At 39.1% G+C, this 20,613-nt stretch overlaps 1 protein-coding gene across 1 annotated transcript in view; it reads left to right on the top strand.

The window, feature by feature from the left end:
• The window catches only part of LOC126106282 (serine/arginine repetitive matrix protein 1-like), a 195,088-nt gene that overhangs the window by 157,010 nt on the left and 17,465 nt on the right, over window positions 1-20,613 (top strand). The window contains exon 14 of the mRNA XM_049912503.1: window positions 11,024-11,149. Coding sequence (XP_049768460.1) covers window positions 11,024-11,149 — 126 coding nt within the window. The remainder of the gene's footprint in view (window positions 1-11,023; window positions 11,150-20,613) is intronic.

Genomic DNA, 20,613 nt, shown 5'->3' with positions numbered 1-20,613 from the left:
ACAAGTTCTCTTACCTCTATCTGTCCTACATACAAGAAGAAGCTTTCCTTTTGCCTCATGACTGAGATAGCACATTATTGTCGGAGTGTCAGTTCTACAGTGTCATTTTGTTGAAACATCAACATAAAGAAATGACCGTTGCTGAACAGAGATCTATGATTGGCTTGGTCTATGTGGCAACAGCACACTGGAGTTAGAAATAATCACATACCATGCTTGTCACCAACATTAAGAGGGAATTATTGCGTGGCTCGTGCATAGTGCTGTTGTTTTATGTTTTTCGACGAGACCGAAACATTAATATTTCATATATTTGTGCCATTTTTACCAATTTATTTATAATTAGCAGCAACAGTGAATAATTGTTGGCTTTAAGGATGCAAATAGAATCAGTGAAAGGAAGAGCAGCTACTTATCATATGTAAGTACCACTAACAAGGTGAAGGCCTCAGACACGGCCAACTGATTCGGCTCAGATTTGGTAGGTTGCTTGTGTATAACCTAAAACGATATGGAGTCTAAGATATTTTGGCTCATCAACCCCCCCCCCCCCCCCCCCGCCCCTCATTTTTGTGATTATCTCTAAAAGTTATGATGAGCAATCAACTCAAAATTGGTGGGATCGATAGATAATTGTAAATAGAGCATTTTTCATCATCAGGTATGGGTCCCCAAGTGTATACTTTTCCAGAAATTGAGGAAAGAAACTTTTACATGTGCTGCTTATGTACTCACATGGTAAACACTTTTTGCCAAGATCACCGATAGCACAACAGCCAAAGTAGCTGGCTGGGAAGCAGAGAATCCGGGTTCAAATCTCGAGGAAACAGTACGATAAAATTGTAGTTTTTTGTATTAGAATTCATAGGGATAGGAGGGTTAATAAGGTACACAACTCAACATGGAATAATAATTGTAATAAGGTAGGCACACTAATTTCCCAAATGAAATGAATTAGTAAAGAATTAAACTTTTAAACCTTGTCAGATGAAAACAACCCAGAGTAAGAGTGCTGCAATTTCCTCATGAGGGACCACAGGTAGCCAACCACCCGATGCTTGTTTACAGTGAGGAATGGGATAGAATGCACGCAGGGAGAGTTATGTTGTCCTGGTTGCCTGTTCATCATATAATAGTTGTGAATCTCGAAGAGTGAGGATGTCCAGCACGAACCTTATAGAAATCTGTCAGATAGAGTTGTTTTCCATCATTAGACTGTTGCAAACCCTAAGGATACATGTGACGATTGTTCATCGTTAATCCACCAAATAAAATATGTTTTGTGAAAGAACACATTGACCTTCCATAAGTAACGTATGACTTGTACTGCATGTAGTTCATCACAATTAGCTTTTCTGTTTATGCCATATTAATTAGTTATTCTTTGTTGTGTCATATCTTTCAGTTGCATAATCTGAATAATAGAGGATGTACATCCATTGACCAGTGCCGAAATATGCAGTTGGGAGCCTGCCACAGACGACGGCAAGTAGGAAGTTACCAACGCCGAGTTTTGGTTTGTGAAAGCATTGCAAGACAGATGTACTATCAATGCACTACCAGAAGCAGGTAGTTCTGCTTCTCGGCATTTCAGATTGATAGGAGCGGCTATTGTCGAGTGATATTTGGAGCTCATGAATGAAGTGACTTTTATTGATACTGAAAAACTATACCAGGAAGGCAAAGCAGAAGGTGATTCAGTGGAAGATATCACAACTTGTGAATCAGAAAATGGACATAACACTTTGGAAATGTCAACGTTGCAGGCTGTCTGTGCTTCATCTGTTCCCAATGAGTATTATGAACCGGTTACTAAATGATTGAACTATGGTGCTATTCCCCTTGAAGTAAAAGCAAAGGCAGTAGTGCTAACCAGGAATCATCCAAACTGGAACCTACAAACACTGCAAAAGAATGGAGCAACAACAGCACTGAAAAGGAAGAAGAACCTAAAATTGCTGGAAAATGATATCATTAAAGGAGGGACGAGATATACCAGGTGATAAATAAGTGGACATGCCACTGATTTGTCAGATCTCGTCATTGTAACGAGAAGGTAACAACGAGAATACTCCAGGAGTGGGCTGCAGGTGCAGTGCTTCAATGTACAACCAATAAGGATTTTATGTTTGCTGCATCATTATCTTGGGCAAGGAATTTCAAATTGGAATATAAAATTCATCAACGCCATGTCACTAAATATGTCTCCCACAAGGAGGTAAAAAATATAGAACATACACAGAGAGTGGCAGCTCTTTTCAGTATGCAAATGGCGTCACTTGTGACAGGTTTTAATCATGATTATGTGATCAACACCAATCAAACAGGATGCGATTATTGGGTGAACATTCAACATATGTTATCGCATAAGGCAGAAAAATGAGCCCTTGTTACAGTTGGCAGTAAAAAAAAAAACCCTAACACATTCATACATGGTGTAATATGCCATCGCAGCCTCTGCAAAAGCATTGCCTAAGGTTTTTCTGTGTTTACAAGAAAAGAATGTTACATTTGATCCTCGGGTTATAGAAGAGGTCAATCACTTAACTGAGTCATTGAAAAATGATTACATTACTTGCTCCAGATCCTGGACATTGACAAATTCAATTTACAGAACATTTCTTGAGAATGTTTGAAAATGATGCATTGCTCATAACAAGTTTTGTCTAATATTGGATTCCTGGGGGTGGACAAACTAATACTCTAATGTACGACAGCATATGTATAGATGATGAGGATCAACTGATGTGCATGCTAAAGTAATACCCACAAACTGCACACCTGTGTGCCAGCTGTGTGATGTTTATTTTTATCTCCAGGTTAAAACTTTATTTCGAGGCTTCAGAATTGCAGTGTGCTTCTGGGAACCCAGCGGGAATTGCACAACCGCACAGATGCAATAACTATTCACAGCATAATTCATAACCAACTTTCAGCATTGATTATTTCAGGCAATGATATATGCACAGTGTGCATTAATCCCCGAAAAAGACAATAGTTTTAAATGTAAACCAAGTTTGTTCATAAGGAACAGTGTAGCTGTCAAAAGGTTGCATTCATTAGATGTTCTTGGTGCCATGAGTATATTTGTTTCGAATGTTTATATGGCAAATACCATCCATCTAGTTGTTCAAAGAAAAGTGAGGGGACATAACAGTGACTGGAAGTGCTATTGTAATGTGACCAGGAGTAACATTTTAGTTGTTTATTATCTGAAGAGGTTTGAGCAATTTATTTGCCTACCTTTTTATCATTCCATATCGATTTACTGACCTTATTAACCCTCCTATACATATCAATTGAGATACAGATACGAAAAAGTACAAATGAGAAGAATAACATCCGCTAGGTTTCCTCGAGATTCGAACCCGGTTTCTCCACTTTCCAGCCAGTTACCTGAGCTGTTTTACCTGAGCTGTTTTGTTTTCTTTTTTTAGTTTTGTTCATTATTGTTCATTGTATGCATTTGATCGTAGTGGGTATTACATGACATCTGTTGAAGTACGTTGTTGATCCCTTCACTCAGTTCTTTTTGATTACAGAGGCCAGCCAGCTCTCTGACCAAACACGCTGAGCGACCGTGCCGGCGACTGCTGTGCTATCAGCTTTTCAATGAAAACCATTTACCATGTGGATACATAAATGGCAGTCGTAAAAGTTACTTTCCTTGATTTCTAGAAAAGTATTTATTTATGGACCCCACACCTCATGATGAAAAATGCTCTATTTACAATTATCTATTGATCCCGTCAATTTTGAGTCAATTGCTCATCATAACCTTTAGGGACGATTTTCTCAAAAGTGGGAGGATGTTGAGCCAAAATATATTAGTCCTTTGTTTTAGGTTGTACAAAAGCAACCTGCCAAATTTGAGCCAAATCAGCTGGCCATGTCTGAGGTTTTCTCCTTGTAAGTCACTTTGGAGGCAATGTTTGTTCATGAAGAAAACTCTGTTCTGTGCACCTGTATACTCACTGTATATTCATACTTTATGGTTCAATTCTGAAGATTACCACCTCCTCACAGTATATTTTTTCCTTGTAGACCTTTGCCTGTAAAAACTTTTCTTTACACAGAGACAATGGTGAAAACACAAGAACAGAAAATAGTCTACACATTGAACTGAAAAGTCTAAATTTGGCGCAAAAAGGAGCTTACTACTCTAGCATTAAGCTGGTTAACACACTCTCACCACATATCAAATGTCTGCATAAATAACTACCAAAATTCAAACAAATCCTGAAAGTGTACCTAATACAGGGATCTTTTTGCAATTGTTTTATAAATACTTTTTATCTCACTATCATAGATATATAATAATTTTGTTTTCAGTATTCATGTATGTATTTATTGTATTGCTTAGCTTACTTTTGCATCCCCTGTATATTACAGATTCTTCCTAAGTGTAACTCAATATTATGTTAATTGGAAACATATTCTGTACTTGATATCTTATCTTCATTGTATCTTTTATTGTATTTATGTAAATTATTCTATATCTGATCATGCCTCAGTGTACCCTAATATTCTGTTAACTGGATATAAGTTCCTTATTTGACGCATTATTTACATTGTATCTTTTGTAGTATTTATGTAAGTTATATATCTGAAATATCCGCCCCCTTCCGCCCCCCTGACCCTGAACCATGGACCTTGGCACTGGTGGCGAGGCTTGGGTGCCTCAGCGATACAGATAGCTGTACCGTAGGTGCAACCACAACGGAGGGGTAGCTGTTGAGAGGCCAGACAAACATGTAGTTCCTGAAGAGGGGCAGCAGCCTTTTCAGTAGTTGCTGGGCCAACAGTCTAGATGACTGACTGATCTGGCCTTGTAACATCACCCAAAACGGCCTTCCTGTTCTGGTACTGCAAATAGTTGAAAGCAAGGGGAAACCACAGCCATAATTTTTCCTGACGGCATTCAGCTCTACTGTATGGTTAAATTATGATGGCATCCTCTTGGGTAAAACATTCTGGAGGTAAGATAGTCCCCCATTCAGATCTCTGGGTGGGGACTACTCTGGAGGATGTCATTTTAGGAGAAACAAAAGTGGCATTTTATGAATCGGAGCATGAAATGTCAGATCCATTAATCAAGCTGGTAGGTTAGAAAATTTAAAAAGAAATGGATAGGTTGAAACTTGATATAGGGGGAATTAGTTAAGTTCGGTGGCAGGAGGAACACGATTTCGGGTCAGGTGAATACAGGGTTATAAATACAAAATCAAATAGGGATAATGCAGGAGTAGGTTTAATAATGAATAAAAAAATAGGAACATGGGTAAGCTACTATGAACAGCACGTTTTTGTTGTTTTGTTTGTTGCGGTCTTCAGTCCTGAGACTGGTTTGATGCAGCTCTCCATGCTACTCTATCCTGTGCAAGCTTCTTCATCTCCCAGTACTTACTGCAACCTACATCCTTCTGAATCTGCTTAATGTATTCATCTCTTGGTCTCCATCTACGATTTTTACCCTCAATGCTGCCCTCCAATGCTAAATTTGTGATCCCCTGATGCCTCGGAACATGTCTTCTTGTCAAGTTGTGCCACAAACTCCTCTTCTCCCCAGTTCTATTCAATACCTCTTCATTAGTTATGTGATCCACCCATCTAATCTTCAGCATTCTTCTGTAGCACCACATTTCGAAAGGTTCTATTCTCTTGTCCAAACTATTTATCGTCCTTGTTTCACTTCCATACATGGCTACACTCCATACAACTACTTTCAGAAACGACTTCCTGACACTTAAATCTATACTCGATGTTAACAAATTTCTCTTCTCCAGGAACGCTTTCCCTGCCATTGCCAGTCTAAATTTTACATCCATTCTACTTCGACCATCATCAGTTATTTTGCTCCCTAAATAGAAAAACTCCTTTACTACTTTAAGTGTCTCATTTCCGAATCTAATTCCCTCAGCATCACCCGACTTAATTCAACTACATTCCATTATCCTCGTTTTGCTTTTGTTGATGTTTATCTTATATCCTCCTTTCAAGACACTGTCCATTCCATTCAACTGCTCTTCCAAGTCCTTTGCTGTCTCTGACAGAATTAAAATGTCATCGGCGAGCCTCAAAGGCTCTGTTTCTTCTCCATGGATTTTAATACCTACTCCAAAATTTTCTTTTGTTCCCTTTACTGCTTGCTCAATATACAGATTGAATAACATCGGGGATAGGCTACAACCCTGTCTCACTCCCTTCCCAACCACTGCTTCCCTTTCTTGCCCCTTGACTCTTATAACTGCCATCTGGTTTTTGTACAAATTGTAAATAGCCTTTCACTCCCTGTATTTTATTCCTGCTACCTTTAGAATTTGAAGCTTTCTCTAAGTCTACAAATGCTAGAAACATAGGTTTGCCTTTCCTTAATCTTCCTTCTAAGATAAGTCGTAAGGTCAGTATTGCCTTACGTGTTCATTATGAACAGCATAATGAACACATTATTGTAGCCAAGATAGACAGGAAGCCCACACTCACCACAGCAGTACAAGTTTATATGCCAGCTAGCTCCAAAGATGATGAGGAGATTGAGGAAATGTATGATGAAATGAAAGAAATTATTCAGATACTTAAGGGAAACAGAAATTCAAGTTGTGGGGGACTAGAATTCAATAACAGGACAAGGAAGTGAGGGAAAAGTAGTAGTTAAATATGGATTGGAGGAAAGGAATGAAAGAAGAAGCCATCTGGTAGAATTTTGCACAGAGCATAATTTAATCATTCATGAAAGAATGTTGCATGCATGGAAAAACCTGGAGACTTCAGAAGGTTTCAGACTGATTATATAATGGTAAGACAGAGATTTCAGAACCAGGTTTTAAATTGTAAGACATTTGCAAGAGTAGATGTGGACTCTGCCAAATTTATTGGTTATGAACTGCAGATTAAAACTGAAGGAAATGCAAAAAAGTGGGACCTGGATAAACTGAAAGAACCAGAGGTTGCAGAGATTTTCAGAGTGAGCATTAGGGAATAAGAATGGGTAGCTTTAAGAGATGAAATAGTGAAGACAGCAGAGGACCAAGCAGGTAAAAAAGATGAGGGCTAGTAGAAATCCTTGGGTAACACAAGAGATATTGAATTTAATAGGAGAAAGGAGAAAATATAAATATGCAGTAAATGAGGCAGGTGAAAGGGAATACAAACATGTAAAAATGTGATCAACAGGAAGTACAAAATGCCTAAACAGGAATGGCTAGAGGACAAATGTACGGATGTAGAAGCATGTATCGCTAGGGGTGAGACAGATACTGCCTACAGAGAAACTAAAGAGACATTTGGAGAAAAGAGATCCATCAGTTTCAATATCAAGAGCTCAAATGGAAAACCATTCCTAAGCAAAGAAGGGAAAGCAGAAAGGTGTAAGGAGTATATAGAAGATGTATATAAGGGAGATGTACTTGACGGCAATATTATGGAAATGGAAGAGAACATAGATGAAGATGAGAAGAGAGATATGATACTGCATGAACAATTTGACAAAGCACTGAAAGACCTAAGTCAAAACATGGTCTCAGGAGTAGACAACATTCTATTCGGGCTTTTGATAGCCGTGGGAGAGACAGCCATGACAGAACTGTTCCATCTGGTGAGCAAGATGTATGAGACAGGCGAAATTCTCTCAGACTTCAAGGAGAATATAATAATCCCAATCCCAAAGAAAGCAGGTGTTGACAGGTGTGAAAATTACCGAACTATCAGTTTAATGAGTCATGGTCACAAAATACTAACATGAATCCTTTACAGAAGACTGTAAAAACTGATAGAATCTGAGCTCAGGGAAGACCAGTTTGGCTTCTGGAGAAATGTAGGAACATGCGAGGCAATACTGACCCTGCAACTGCTCATAGAGTACAGGAGTGTGCTCCCTGCCGCCGTTGGATAAGCAGCTGCAGCAGCAAGTCATATACTCCTAGCTCACTCATTTGTTACATAGTTTAATTCTTAATTTCTTTGCGTGTTTTTGGTACTTGCATTGTTTAATTCATAAATTTCGGGCGTATTATAGTATTAGATTGTTGTAGCATCGCGTTTTAGTACCTGAATAGTGTAAATTCGCGTAGTCTCCTTCCGCCACCGAGCAGTGTGTCAGCAGTGCGCAAGTAGCAGCATTACTGCATTTACTAGGCAATCTTGTATTTTAATAACCGTTTAAATTTTGTGTCAATTTGTTTGCGCTCTCTGTAGATTAGTTCAGACATTCTTTGCACAACAGTTTTTAGCATGGATAGGGACTGCAACTGCTGTGTTCGGATGCAGGCTGAGTTGGCATCCCTTCGCTCCCAGCTTCAGGCAGTGTTGGCTTCGGTCACACAGCTTGAGGCTGTTCCCAATGGGCATCACAGTGGGGGTCCGGATGGGGGTTTGTCGGAGACGGCCAGCTCGTCCCACGCATCCCCCGATCGGACTACGACTGTGGTTGCCCGGGATACTGCCCGCATTGAGGCTGATCCCTCACCTGTGGTTGAGTAGGAGGTCGTCTCGAGGTGTGGCAGGGGGTGAAAGACATTCCGGAGGGCTGAACGGAAGGCCTCTCCAGTTTGTCTGACGAACCAGTTTCAGGCTCTGTCTCAGGCTGATACTGATCTTCGGCCTGACATGGCTGCTTGTCCTGTTCCAGAGGTTGCCCCTCACTCTGCAAGATCCGGGCGGTCGCAGAGGGTGGGCTTACTGGTAGTTGGGAGCTCCAACGTCAGGCGCTAATGGGGCCCCTTAGTGATATGGCAGCAAGAGAGGGGAAGAAAATCAATGTGCACTCCGTGTGCATACCGGGGGGAGTCATTCCAGATGTGGAAAGGGTCCTTCCGGATGCCATGGAGGGTACAGGGTGCACCCATCTGCAGGTGGTCGCTCATGTCGGCACCAATGATGTGTGTCACTATGGATTGGAGGAAATCCTCTCTGGCTTCCAGTGGCTATCTGATTTGGTGAAGACTGCCAGTCTCGCTAGCGGCATGAAAGCAGAGCTCACCATCTGCAGCATCGTCGACAGGACTGACTGCGGACCTTTGGTACAGAGCCGAGTGGAGGGTCTGAATCAGAGGCTGAGACGGTTCTGCGACCGTGTGGGCTGCAGATTCCTCGACTTGCGCCATAGGGTGGTGGGGTTTTGGGTTCCACTGGATAGGTCAGGAGTCCACTACACGCAACAAGCGGCTACATACCAGATCGGGTTGACGGAGGAGATAGAGAAGATCCAAAGAAGAGACGCGCGTTTCGTCACAGGGTTATTTGGTAACCGTGATAGCGTTACGGAGATGTTTAACAAACTCAAGTGGCAGACTCTGCAAGAGAGGCGCTCTGCATCGCGGTGTAGCTTGCTCGCCAGGTTTCGAGAGGGTGCATTTCTGGATGAGCTATCGAATATATTGCTTCCCTCTACTTATACCTCCCAAGGAGATCACGAATGCAAAATTAGAGAGATTAGAGTGCGCACGGAGGCTTTCAGACAGTTGTTCTTCCCGCAAACCATACGTGACTGGAACAGGAAAGGGAGGTAATGACAGTGGCACGTAAAGTGCCCTCCGCCACACACCGTTGGGTGGCTTGCGGAGTATAAATGAAGATGTAGATGTAGATGTTAAGGAAAGATAAACCTATGTTTATAGCACTTGTAGACTTAGAGAAGGCTTTTGACAATGTCGACTGGAATACTCTCTCTCAAATTCTAAAGGTGACAGGGATAAAATACAAGGAGCGGAAGGGTATTTACAATTTGTACAGAAACCAGATGGCAGTTATAAGAGTTGAGGACACGAAAGGGAAGCAGTGGTTGAGAAGGGAGTGAGACAAGGTTGTAGCCTATCCCCAATGTTATTCAATCTGTATAATGGGTGAGCAGTAAAGGAAACAAAAGAAAAATTTGGAGAAGGAATTAAAGGGATCAAGACAGACAATTATAATGACTAGTGACAATGATCACAAACTTGTACACTGGTTTATGCCATTTTCAGGCTAATCCAAATTGTTTATGTCTACATTGCACTCCAGTACTGTGCTATACTGCCGGCAAATACTTTCATAAAATACTTCCTGACACTCAACTTTATATTTAGTGTTAGCAAATTTCTCTTTGGCAGTAATACAAATTCTTCCTATAGCCATTCTGAATTTTATATGCTCTTTATTTCAACTCAAAATTATATACCGTAATATGATTTTACCACAGATATCCTCAGAATCACATTTAAAATCTTAACACACTGTTACTTGTTGGATCTCATGTACTGCATGCTCAGTGTACACACTGAATAACATAGGAGATATGCTAAATCCTGTTTCACTCCCTTCACAACCACTGGTCCCCTTTCAAGCCGCTCTTTTTATTTATTTAGTTATTTCATGTTCATGGATCCAGATACCAAGTAAATCACAAGGACATGGGATGTGTCAAATTGTGCATATTTCAGATGCTGCTGCTGTGGTCTTCAGTCAAAAGAGTAGTTTGATGCAACTCTCCATGGTACTCTATCCTGTGCAAGCCTCTTCATCTAATAGTAACAATAGTGGTGGTAGTAGTAGTAATTGACAAGATATAGTGTAGCAAGACTTTAAATGTGTTTCAGAGAGTGGCTGTGGCCAAAATGCCTTAAGGTGTACAATTTAAAAAAAGTAACAATCAAGATGGACAACTATATTGAATTCACATAAGAAGAGAACAGAAGTTTTTGAAATGTTGTGCTACACAAGAGTGATGAAGATTAGACAAGTAGATCAATTAAATGATGACGTGGTAGTGAACTGAGCTAAGGAAAAAAGAAGTTTAGGGCACATCATGAGGCTTTAAGGAATTGTCAATTTTGTAATGGAGGGGTGTGTGGAGCTAAAAATTGTAGAGGGAGATCTAGTCTCGAGTACAGTAAGTAATTTCAAATCGACGTAGGTTACTGTAAGATGAAAACACTTGCACAGGATAGATTAGTGTGCACAGCTGTGTCAAAACAGTCTTAACAAACAACAGCAGCAAGAAGAACAATGGTGCCTGTTGCTAATTTGCTTACTTCTGCTCTGCCAACAGCAGCTGAGTCAGGGGGAGGTGATGCCAGGAGCCGTGGGGGAGCCGGCGTGGTTGTGCAGCAGCCTCAGTGAGGGAGAGGTGGCTGGCCAGCACCGCTGTAGCAGGGTCCCCTCCAGCAGCCGACAGGTAATTCTGAAGGAGTTGTAGCTCTATCTAGTTGTGTTTATGAAAATATTATGAAAAGGATGAGTCACAGATAGGCATGACAAAAAGACTGGCAAACAAGTAAACTTTCAGGCAAAAAGGACTTCATCAGATTTAGACAACATACATACACACACACAGTCTCACAAATGCAAATTGTATAAATGTGACTGTCGTCTCTGGCTGCCGTAGCCAGATTGCGAGCAGCAGCGCACGGTGGGAGGAGCGATCTGGATGGCGGGGGGGAGGGGGGGTAAGGAGGGGGGTAATGAGGAGGCTGGGGCAGGGAGGGGAAGGGAGGGCAAGGTAGGAGTGAGGGATGGTGAAGTGTCACTTGTGGGAGCATACAGGGATGAGGTGGAGAGAGGGTAGGGCAGCTAGGTGCTCTCAAGAGATTAGACAGCGGGTGGTGGGCAGCGGAAGATGAGAGAAGTAAAAAGACTGTTGGTGTGTTGGTGGAATTGAGAGCTGAGCAGTGCTGGAGTGGGAACAGGTAAAGGGATATGTCGGTGTGGACAATGACCAACAAAGGTCAAGGTCAGAATTGTTACAAGACTGTAAGATATACTGCAGGCAGAGTTTCCACCTGTGGATTTCAGAAAGGCTCGTGTTGGCAGGATGGATCCAGATGGCATAGGTTGTGAAGCAGTCACTGAAATGAATAATGTCATGTTGGGCAGCATGCTCAGGAACTGGGTGGACCGCTTGTTTCTTGGCCCCAGTTTGTCAGTGACCATTCATGTGGACAGACAGTTTGTTGGTTGTCGTGCACACATAGAATGCAGCACAGTGTTTGCAGCTTAGCTCCATAGGTAGCCCTGCCTCTGATTGGATAGGTGATGCTAGTGACTGGACTAGAGTAGGTGGTGGTAGGAGGATGTATGGGACAGGTCTTGCGTCTAGGTCTCTTACACGGATATGAGCCATGAGGCAAGGGGTTGGAAGCAGGGATTCTGCAGGGATGGACGAGGAGGATATTGTGTAGGTTCAGTTGGAGGATATTGTGTAGGTTCAGTTGGTGGTGGAATACATCTGTGAGAGGGGTGGGAAGGGTAGTGGTATGACATTCGTCTTCAGGCATGACGAGAGGTAGTCAAAACCCTGGTGAAGAATGTGATTCACCTTTATTTGAAAACCTAAATCTAACGTGCATTTCAAGCATGTATCACTGTGAGATTCTCATTTTCACAAAAAGGAACCCACAACATTTTGAGGGCAACTGCTTCTTGCATCAGTAGAACACTAGACATAGGGCAAGTTATTTGTTACCTACCCACAGATTAAAACTATACAAAAAAACTCCGCTCCGTATGGACGTGAAATTTTTAAATAAAATATGGAATGGGAAGTGTGATCCATATCTAAAAAATACTGATGGAGACCTTGAAAAATACTTGTAAAGTAAATGCTATTATTGTGTTGAATATTTCTTGAATAATAACCAAATCTATCTAAAAAAGTAACACCATATGTATTACAACAATAGATTATTTTTTTAGTGATAACATTGTAAAGTAATATCTATCTGAAAAAGCAACAACAAATACATTGTAACCTTTGATTGAGTTTACTAGTCTGTATGTAGTTTTAGAATTTACGAATCACCTATCTCACAATCTTTGATTGTAGGAGACTTGCTATGTGATAACAAAAATTTTGATTTTAGTTTTGAACACTGTAGATACATTCATTAATTGGTGCCTCACAAAGTATGCTGAAAAAGATAATAGTTCCCCTTAAGTCACCAGAATGTGAAATGTTTCCTGTTTTTACATCAGTATGTTGATTTCATTTGTGAAGTGACAGTTAGTATAAAGGGGTAAGAAGGTTGAAGTTTTCTGTATGAAACACAACAGTTATTGAGGAGAAAGACCATGCACTGCTAGTAAATTATTTTATCAGAACGGCTGCAATAGCAGTGCTACAATGTGGGGATATTCCCGACAGAAACAGCTGTGAAGAAGTCTCACATCAAAAAACGGACTAAACAAGATGATAAAGAAATATGAAGAAACAGGTGCATTAGATGGCGCATTGAGGAGAGGGAGGCGGCCCATTTCTATGGCAGTTGTTGAAGTTGCTACAGCTATAGCTGACTGTGCAGTACATGCCTCAAATTCTGCAGCCAGTGCTCAAGCCGTGTCATGGGCATTATCTCTCCTCTGGTCAACAGTTCAAAAAATTTTGCAGAACATTTTACAGTGGTATCCGTACAAGATTCAGAATGTGTTCCAAATGAAGCCCCAAGATAGGCTAAACCTCCATGACTTTGCCCTTCCATTTTTTACACACATAGAAATGATTCACACATCTCGCATATGGGGTTCAACTCTGCCACATATTGTGCAGGAACATCCACTGCAGTTAACTTACGTGACTGTGTGGTACGGTTTCACAAGCTCCTTCATTCTCAATACAATTTTCTTTCAGGAGATGACACCTTATGGGCCTTGTGACGAAGCAAGTGGGAATAATTTTTCTTTCCCTCTTGTTTTGCCATCTGCCTCCTTAAAATTCATTTTTCATTTTTGAACTAATTAACATTAACATACATGAGTATAATATGTATTTTCATAAAAGAGAAAGGTTGGCACTCAGTTTTAAAGAATAACACCAGATATAATTTTGTGCTTCGTTTTGTGTATGTAATTGATTTTCTGATTTATTTTGACTATGCTTAGTTAGTATCTTTTGTTATAGGTGAAATCAGTAATTGTTTCATAACTTAAATTCTATTGTTGATGTATAAACAAATATAAATTCTGTACTAATTATGAACATTTGGGGAAACAACTAATAGGAATTTTTAAGTATTTATTTGGTTCTATTCAAAAACATGTTAGCAAAGTCAGCCCTTAATTAATTCCAAAGCAATTAACAGTTTTGTCAAAAGTATTGCTTGTGTAACGATATTTTTTAATTTCATGATTTAAACAAATAATTCGGCTTGACCATCATAATAGAAGAAACTGTCGAACAGACAGAATTTTTTGATGTATTCAGTTAATTTAAGGAGTTAAGTTTTAATTGTAATGTCTTCAAATTTATCTTTGAACAGTGTGTAGTTTCAGCACCTATTATTGAGATGTATAAGGGACCGATTTCTGGTCACGAGACAGTCGGTCCACAGCCGAGTTTCAGACAAGAAACCTGTGTCCGTTAGAACAACAACAACAATGTATTGTATTGTATCAACTTAACAGTGAAATAAGTTTTACACCAATAGGCCATGTGTTAAAGCAATGACAGTGTCTGTACCATATGTACCTGATTATTCTGAAAGAACTGAGAATTATGTGGTTATGCTTTTACTGCTCGTTGATGTTCAACAGGAAACTATTGTAGCAATGTGTGGATGTTCACCTGATAACTATTAATGAGGCTTATGGGAAGTTATAGCAATAGTGCACTGGCCAAATAATTGTGTAGTATTGGTGTGTGTGAAAAGTAATAGTAAAGGACTGTGAAATGCAACTCTGCATCTGTTGGCTACATCATTTAAAGTAGACAGTAGTTGCACTTCCACAACCCATTTTTCAGCCAGTACAATCAACGAAGAAACAAAAGAAGGCAAACTGCTACAGCCTGTTAGGTATACAGTGACACCTTCATGTTATAAGGACCTCCTTGTGCAACACGTGATTCCTGCTTTGCAAGATCACAACTGTGTCCACACCACTGTTTCCATGCAAGATGGGGCAACACCAGATGTTGCTTGTCAGGTGAAAGATTTTCTTAGAGAACGCTTTGGTAATGACTGCATCATCTCTAGGAAATTTTAAGATGGTTTCATTCATCCTTCCAGATCCCCCAACATAGTAAATGCAAGTGACTTCTGGCTGTGGGGTATCTGAAAGATTGCATCTATCAGGGATGCACTTTTACACTTCTCTATCTGAAGGACAGCATACAACAACAACAAATTGCTCTGACAATGCCGGGTATGCTGTGAGCATCTGTCGACCATACCGTGTTATGGATGCAGATTGTTGCTGAGTCAGGAGACTATGTTGAACACAAGTTGTAACTGGAGACCATATCCTAATAAACATGCCAGAACCACCATTATCATGTGTTTCATCATTCCTCTCCTTTTTGTGGACCCACTCTCCATTCTGACTGTTTAATGCACCATATTTTCAGCTGCTGGCAGAATGTGGAACTATTACATACTCTGTGAGCAAACCAGTTAATCAACATACCTACAATGTTTCAGCATCCTGTGATGTATACGGCCCACACTCCAACACTCAGAAAACTGCCAGTTTAATTATAACTCTGTCAGTTTAATTATAACCACCTGGTACAGCCAAATCCTACCTGCTTCTTTCTTATTGTTGTTGGAAATGTTCTTGCCTTACCAAACAGAATACGTTACTTGCCTCCTTTATTGTAGTCTATATTTTACTTCTGTATTACTCAATCCACTTTCAACAGTATATGCCCCTATGTATATAAACATGTCTACCTGACTCATAACTGCTCCTTCATTGATGTGTACTACATATCTAGTGTTGCTATTCATTAGCAGATATTTGGTTTTGTTACACCAATTTGTAGTCCACATGTGTTGTATTCCTGATATAAACGTTGTGACATAAACTCAAGATCATATTCATCTTGTGCTAGAATGGCTTGATCATTAGCAAGACTTAATGAAGACACCTGTACATTGTTAACAATGATTTCCATTTCTGCACAGCTGCTCGTCCATCTTTGGAAAGCCGTATCAACTGAAACTTTGTCTCAGTGCTTTCATTACACTAATAGATTCTGCAGTGTCACCATTTTTTCTATCTCCGATGAATGCCTTGTACGCTGAACTCTCATTTTCAGACAGTCTTTTTATTGTGCCCCTGTGCGACTCAGTATCTCCGCTATATGGTGAGTAGTAACTATCTGTTTCTTAACATTGTTAGATTCCATCCTGGAATTTTCACTGTAATAGATTCTAACAACTTTGACCCTTTTTTAATCTGTACCTTATACCTTTATTGTAAGCTCTTGCTTAATCTATGAAAGCAATGTGTACCTCTTTCCCTACTACTGCAAATTTCTCCTTTAGCTTTGTCCAGGGGTGTGGGTACACACAGTCATATGATATCTGAGTTGATCTGCAATGTAATGTTTATTGGAGCTGTAGCCAACATACATTGTGGAGATTGAGTCAAATCTGTATCACAAGCATGGAAAAGTATGTCTGTCTAATAACTAATATTTAGCAAATTATAATTCTGAACAGCAATATTGTGGGATTATACAATATTAAATTACAGATTTGCTTACATCATCTATGCTGTATATATAATTTTAGAATTGTTTCTCTCACTTTCAGGGACATATTTTGTGTTTTGTCTAAGCTACATCCCATTTTGTATGCAGTCTTACATAGCAGTTAGTGATACATTGTAGTGCACATAAAGTCATTTGTGCTACAGAAACAGTTTTCTATCAAAATTGTTTTGAGGATTTTTTTTTGAAAATCTTTCTTAAGTTTGAACTAAAGTTTTCTTCAGTTTTCGGTCCTGTATAGAATGACTTTGATGTGAATTTTATCGTGGTGTGTCTGGTCCATGGAACAAGTTCTGTTTTGTTGTGTCATGTCTCAATACCTTGAATACTGGGAACATATTTGAATGTAGTGTTGTGTAGGAATTTATGTAGATATAAGCTTCATACCGTTAATTCTTAAGTGCTTTGAATACTGGCCTACATGATTCTTCCATTTAAATTTGGCTAGCATTCTTATTTACTCATTTCTACACTTTAAATACTCTATTAATACGTGTTTTCAATGTACTTTTCCACAAAAGTATGCCATAACTTAATGTAGAATTAATTTTTGCCCAGTAAGCTACTTTCATAGCATTTGTCTCCTTTTATATAGCTGAGTTTCTTCAGCACATATAGGTTTGAACTGTTTTTTCCACTTATGTATCTGACATGCTTATCTCAGTTTACATTTTCATCAATCATTATGCAAGGCTGTCTCTATGCAAATGTTGGTATCTTTACTTTGTCGATGTTTGATCCAATATTCAAGAAATGGCTTAGGACTGTTTGCCATGAAAATTTATTTCAGCAAACCTTTGAATAGAAATATTTACTTTCAAGTTGGCTTTCATTTCCAAATTTTTCTATGTTCTTATCCTCAAATAGTAGAGTTGCATCACATGCATAAGTATTTATATTGCTATAATTAACAGTGTTTGGGTTGTGATTTCTGTCAAACATATAAATCTTAACAACAAACAGAAATTTTATGCACTGTTTGTTTATTATTATTATTATTATTATTAACCTCCAGTGACACAATAAGGAAAAATGGCTCAAATGGCTCTGAGCACTATGGGACTCAACATCTTAGGTCATAAGTCCCCTAGAACTTAGAACTACTTAAACCTAACTAACCTAAGGACACCACACACACCCATGCCCGAGGCAGGATTCGAACCTGCGACCGTAGCAGTCCCGCGGTTCCGGACTGCAGCGCCAGAACCGCTAGACCACCGCGGCCGGCCACAATAAGGACATGTTACCTGCTGCACTTCAATATGGCCAGCATCAGGATTGCCACCACACTATTTCTTATAAATGAAAATATCCAGTGTCATCTAAAGTTAGCAGACCACACCACTGTGTGTTGCTTCCACCCCTGTGCTAGCAACCACCATAACTGGAACAATATACAGCTGAGACAGCTTGTTTTAATATGACTTGTGCTGTCATTCATATGGAGACGACTGAGCTCATGTAAGAATTAAAAAGTATGTTTTGATCAAATTATCGCTTACGCAATTTCAAATGACAATGGAGGTGAATTTAAAGCAAGTTTTAGTCTATATAACCAGAATTTGAGTAGTCTCACAGATTTCCAGATGTACAAATCATGTTTGTTGTGTGAACTGGATTGACATGGGGATGCAAGTGTTGAAAACATACTAAAACAAGAATCACTATAAAGTTTCAAAATAAAATTGCACAGAATATGGTTGATATGCACATCAAATGATTCCATTTGTTTAATAGGACATAAGTCTGGAATCTGATATTTTGGAGGAAAAGTATCTTGAAAGAAATAGATGGTGTTTTAATTAATATAATGGTAATTGAAACATTACATTTAGGTGAAATAAGTTACCTGTAATCAGATTTTTGATCTCATACTTCAACTGAGACAGCCAATTCATGAAATCCATCCTCCATGAAACCTATTATGTCACTGTCAATGAGAGCTGTTTTCTTACTTTCAATTGGTGGCGTTAAACTTCTAAAAAGAAAATGAAAAGTGAAAACCTGCATTATATGATTACAACTAATAACTAATAAAGTAAGTGTAAGTAACCAGACTGAAATGAAGAAGATGGACAATTTCAAGCAACTCGGTATTCTGGTCAGAAGTATCTATTATGTTACATCAGAAGTATCTTTTACCACATGAAACTTTAGGTTATGATGAACAAAGAGGCTTCTTTGTGAACCTCTCAGTTAGGTACACAGCGAGTGTTTGAAATAGATCAGAGTGAGTGGAGAATTCAACAGAATTATATTACATAGATATGGTAGTATTCACATCTGACCTAGAATAACATGAAGAGGCAATGATCCCACATGAATCGAGTTTTATCCGTGTATTATACAAGTCCTGCCATTGGCTTGTCAGTGGATCCAGTTAACTGGTGATTTAAATATACACCACAAGAACAATATCTAACTGACACTATTATCTGCAGTCAGTGACTCTCTTTCTTACCCACACGCAAATGATTTACCAGTCAATCCCAAACAGCATTTTGAACAGCACTGTGTTGTGAAATGTTGTCACAGAAAATGAGCTGCTGCGTTTTGCAGCAGTGACAGCTGGTCAGTGTTTGTCAACTAATATTCACAAGAAAAAAGATGGGAGTTGAATTTTGTTAAATCTGTTTTGTTACACTTATCCTGGAAACTGTAGGCTATGTTACACAATACATTAAATTTTTAAACACCACCAAGTGTTACGAATGATCAGCTATTTGACTGCAATCTGCAATTGACTTGGTGGTGCCTACCAAAGCTCGGAGTAGTGACTGCAGAAAAATTCTGTTCAAGTATTGGGAATCACACCTCAGCCTCCTGGGTGAAAGCCAAGCTTCATAACTACTTTCTGCTATATATTTTTTATATTATCAATAGCAGTCCACTGAAGAATCTATCTATAATCAGTAAAACATGCTTTCTGTTTTATTCCATATAGTATTATTTTATACCTTTCTGCTGCATTATACTTTATTCAAATTATGGAATCAATATTTTTGTTCCATTCTCAGTTCCATACCCTGCCTTTGGAAACAGTAAAAACTATGCATATTTACATTTTGATTGGTATGGAAGGGAAGCAACCCAGGAAGGTTTTTCCAGTCTGTATTCTACAAAAACGTCTTAAAGTCTTCAATTCTGTTCTCATTTATTACTGTTGTATGTTCGCTACAGGTAGATACACTGTGGCTTTCCAATTTCAGTGTGGCTATAAAAATGTTATAAATAGCGGTGATGCTGGTTTCCGTGACTCTTGTACAAATTATATTTGGGAGAGATAGATCATATGAAATAGCAGTGGATTTAAGTATAGCGCTCATAGGGTTATGCTTTTGAAAATATTAAATCAAAAATTGCATTTTAAGTCACTACCTGGAACCTTGTATACTGAATTCATTGAATTTCAATCTGTGGTACAAGTTTCAAAATGTTTATTACTGCAAAACATGAGAACATCAGTGCTTTTATGTTTGATGCTCATCTACAGTACTTTCATAGATGGTGATGGGGAGATGAAGCAGGCAGTCATTTGACAAGAGATAATATGCAGTGACATGCCGTGGATGTACTTTCAATGCAACAAAGAGAAGTGCATACCTGTGGTATGTGTGCCCTATTACTGTTATTAATAATATTATTTCATTTGATTCTTTAAAGACCACTAGAACCAATACGTAGCTTTAGTCTTTCTGTTTTTCTTATCTTCTCAAAACTTCTTTGTTTTACGACTATGGGTCTATTTACGTTCTATTATTAATGCATTTTTTAGTTTCAAACTTCTATCCATTGTTGACATGAACTTGTTGGAGTTAGTCTTCTGCCAGAATTGCGTCCTTGTAGTTTCCAGTGAGTCAACAGCGATTTCTTTGAGATGCTTCTGGATGTTGAGTAGCCTTCATGGTTTGGTTCTTCAGGTCCCATTTATGATGCAGAATGTTTTTTTTTTGTTAATTGTGAGTCTGACATTTTTGATATATGTTCAAGAGTTTTCAAGCATATTTACCATACAGCGAAAGAAGCCTTCGGTCATGGAATACAGTTGTCTAAAACTTTTGCACATCCAGTTACCATATCAGATCTGAATATTTTCCTCTGTATCTGTTAGTCCATTATCTCACTGACAATAGCATTTATGGTTAATGATGATG

Source organism: Schistocerca cancellata, chromosome 10 (genome assembly GCF_023864275.1).
Source record: "Schistocerca cancellata isolate TAMUIC-IGC-003103 chromosome 10, iqSchCanc2.1, whole genome shotgun sequence".
Lineage (NCBI taxonomy): Eukaryota > Metazoa > Arthropoda > Insecta > Orthoptera > Acrididae > Schistocerca > Schistocerca cancellata.
The sequence above is the reverse complement of the archived record's forward strand: the minus strand, read 5'-3'. Positions and strand labels throughout refer to the sequence as shown.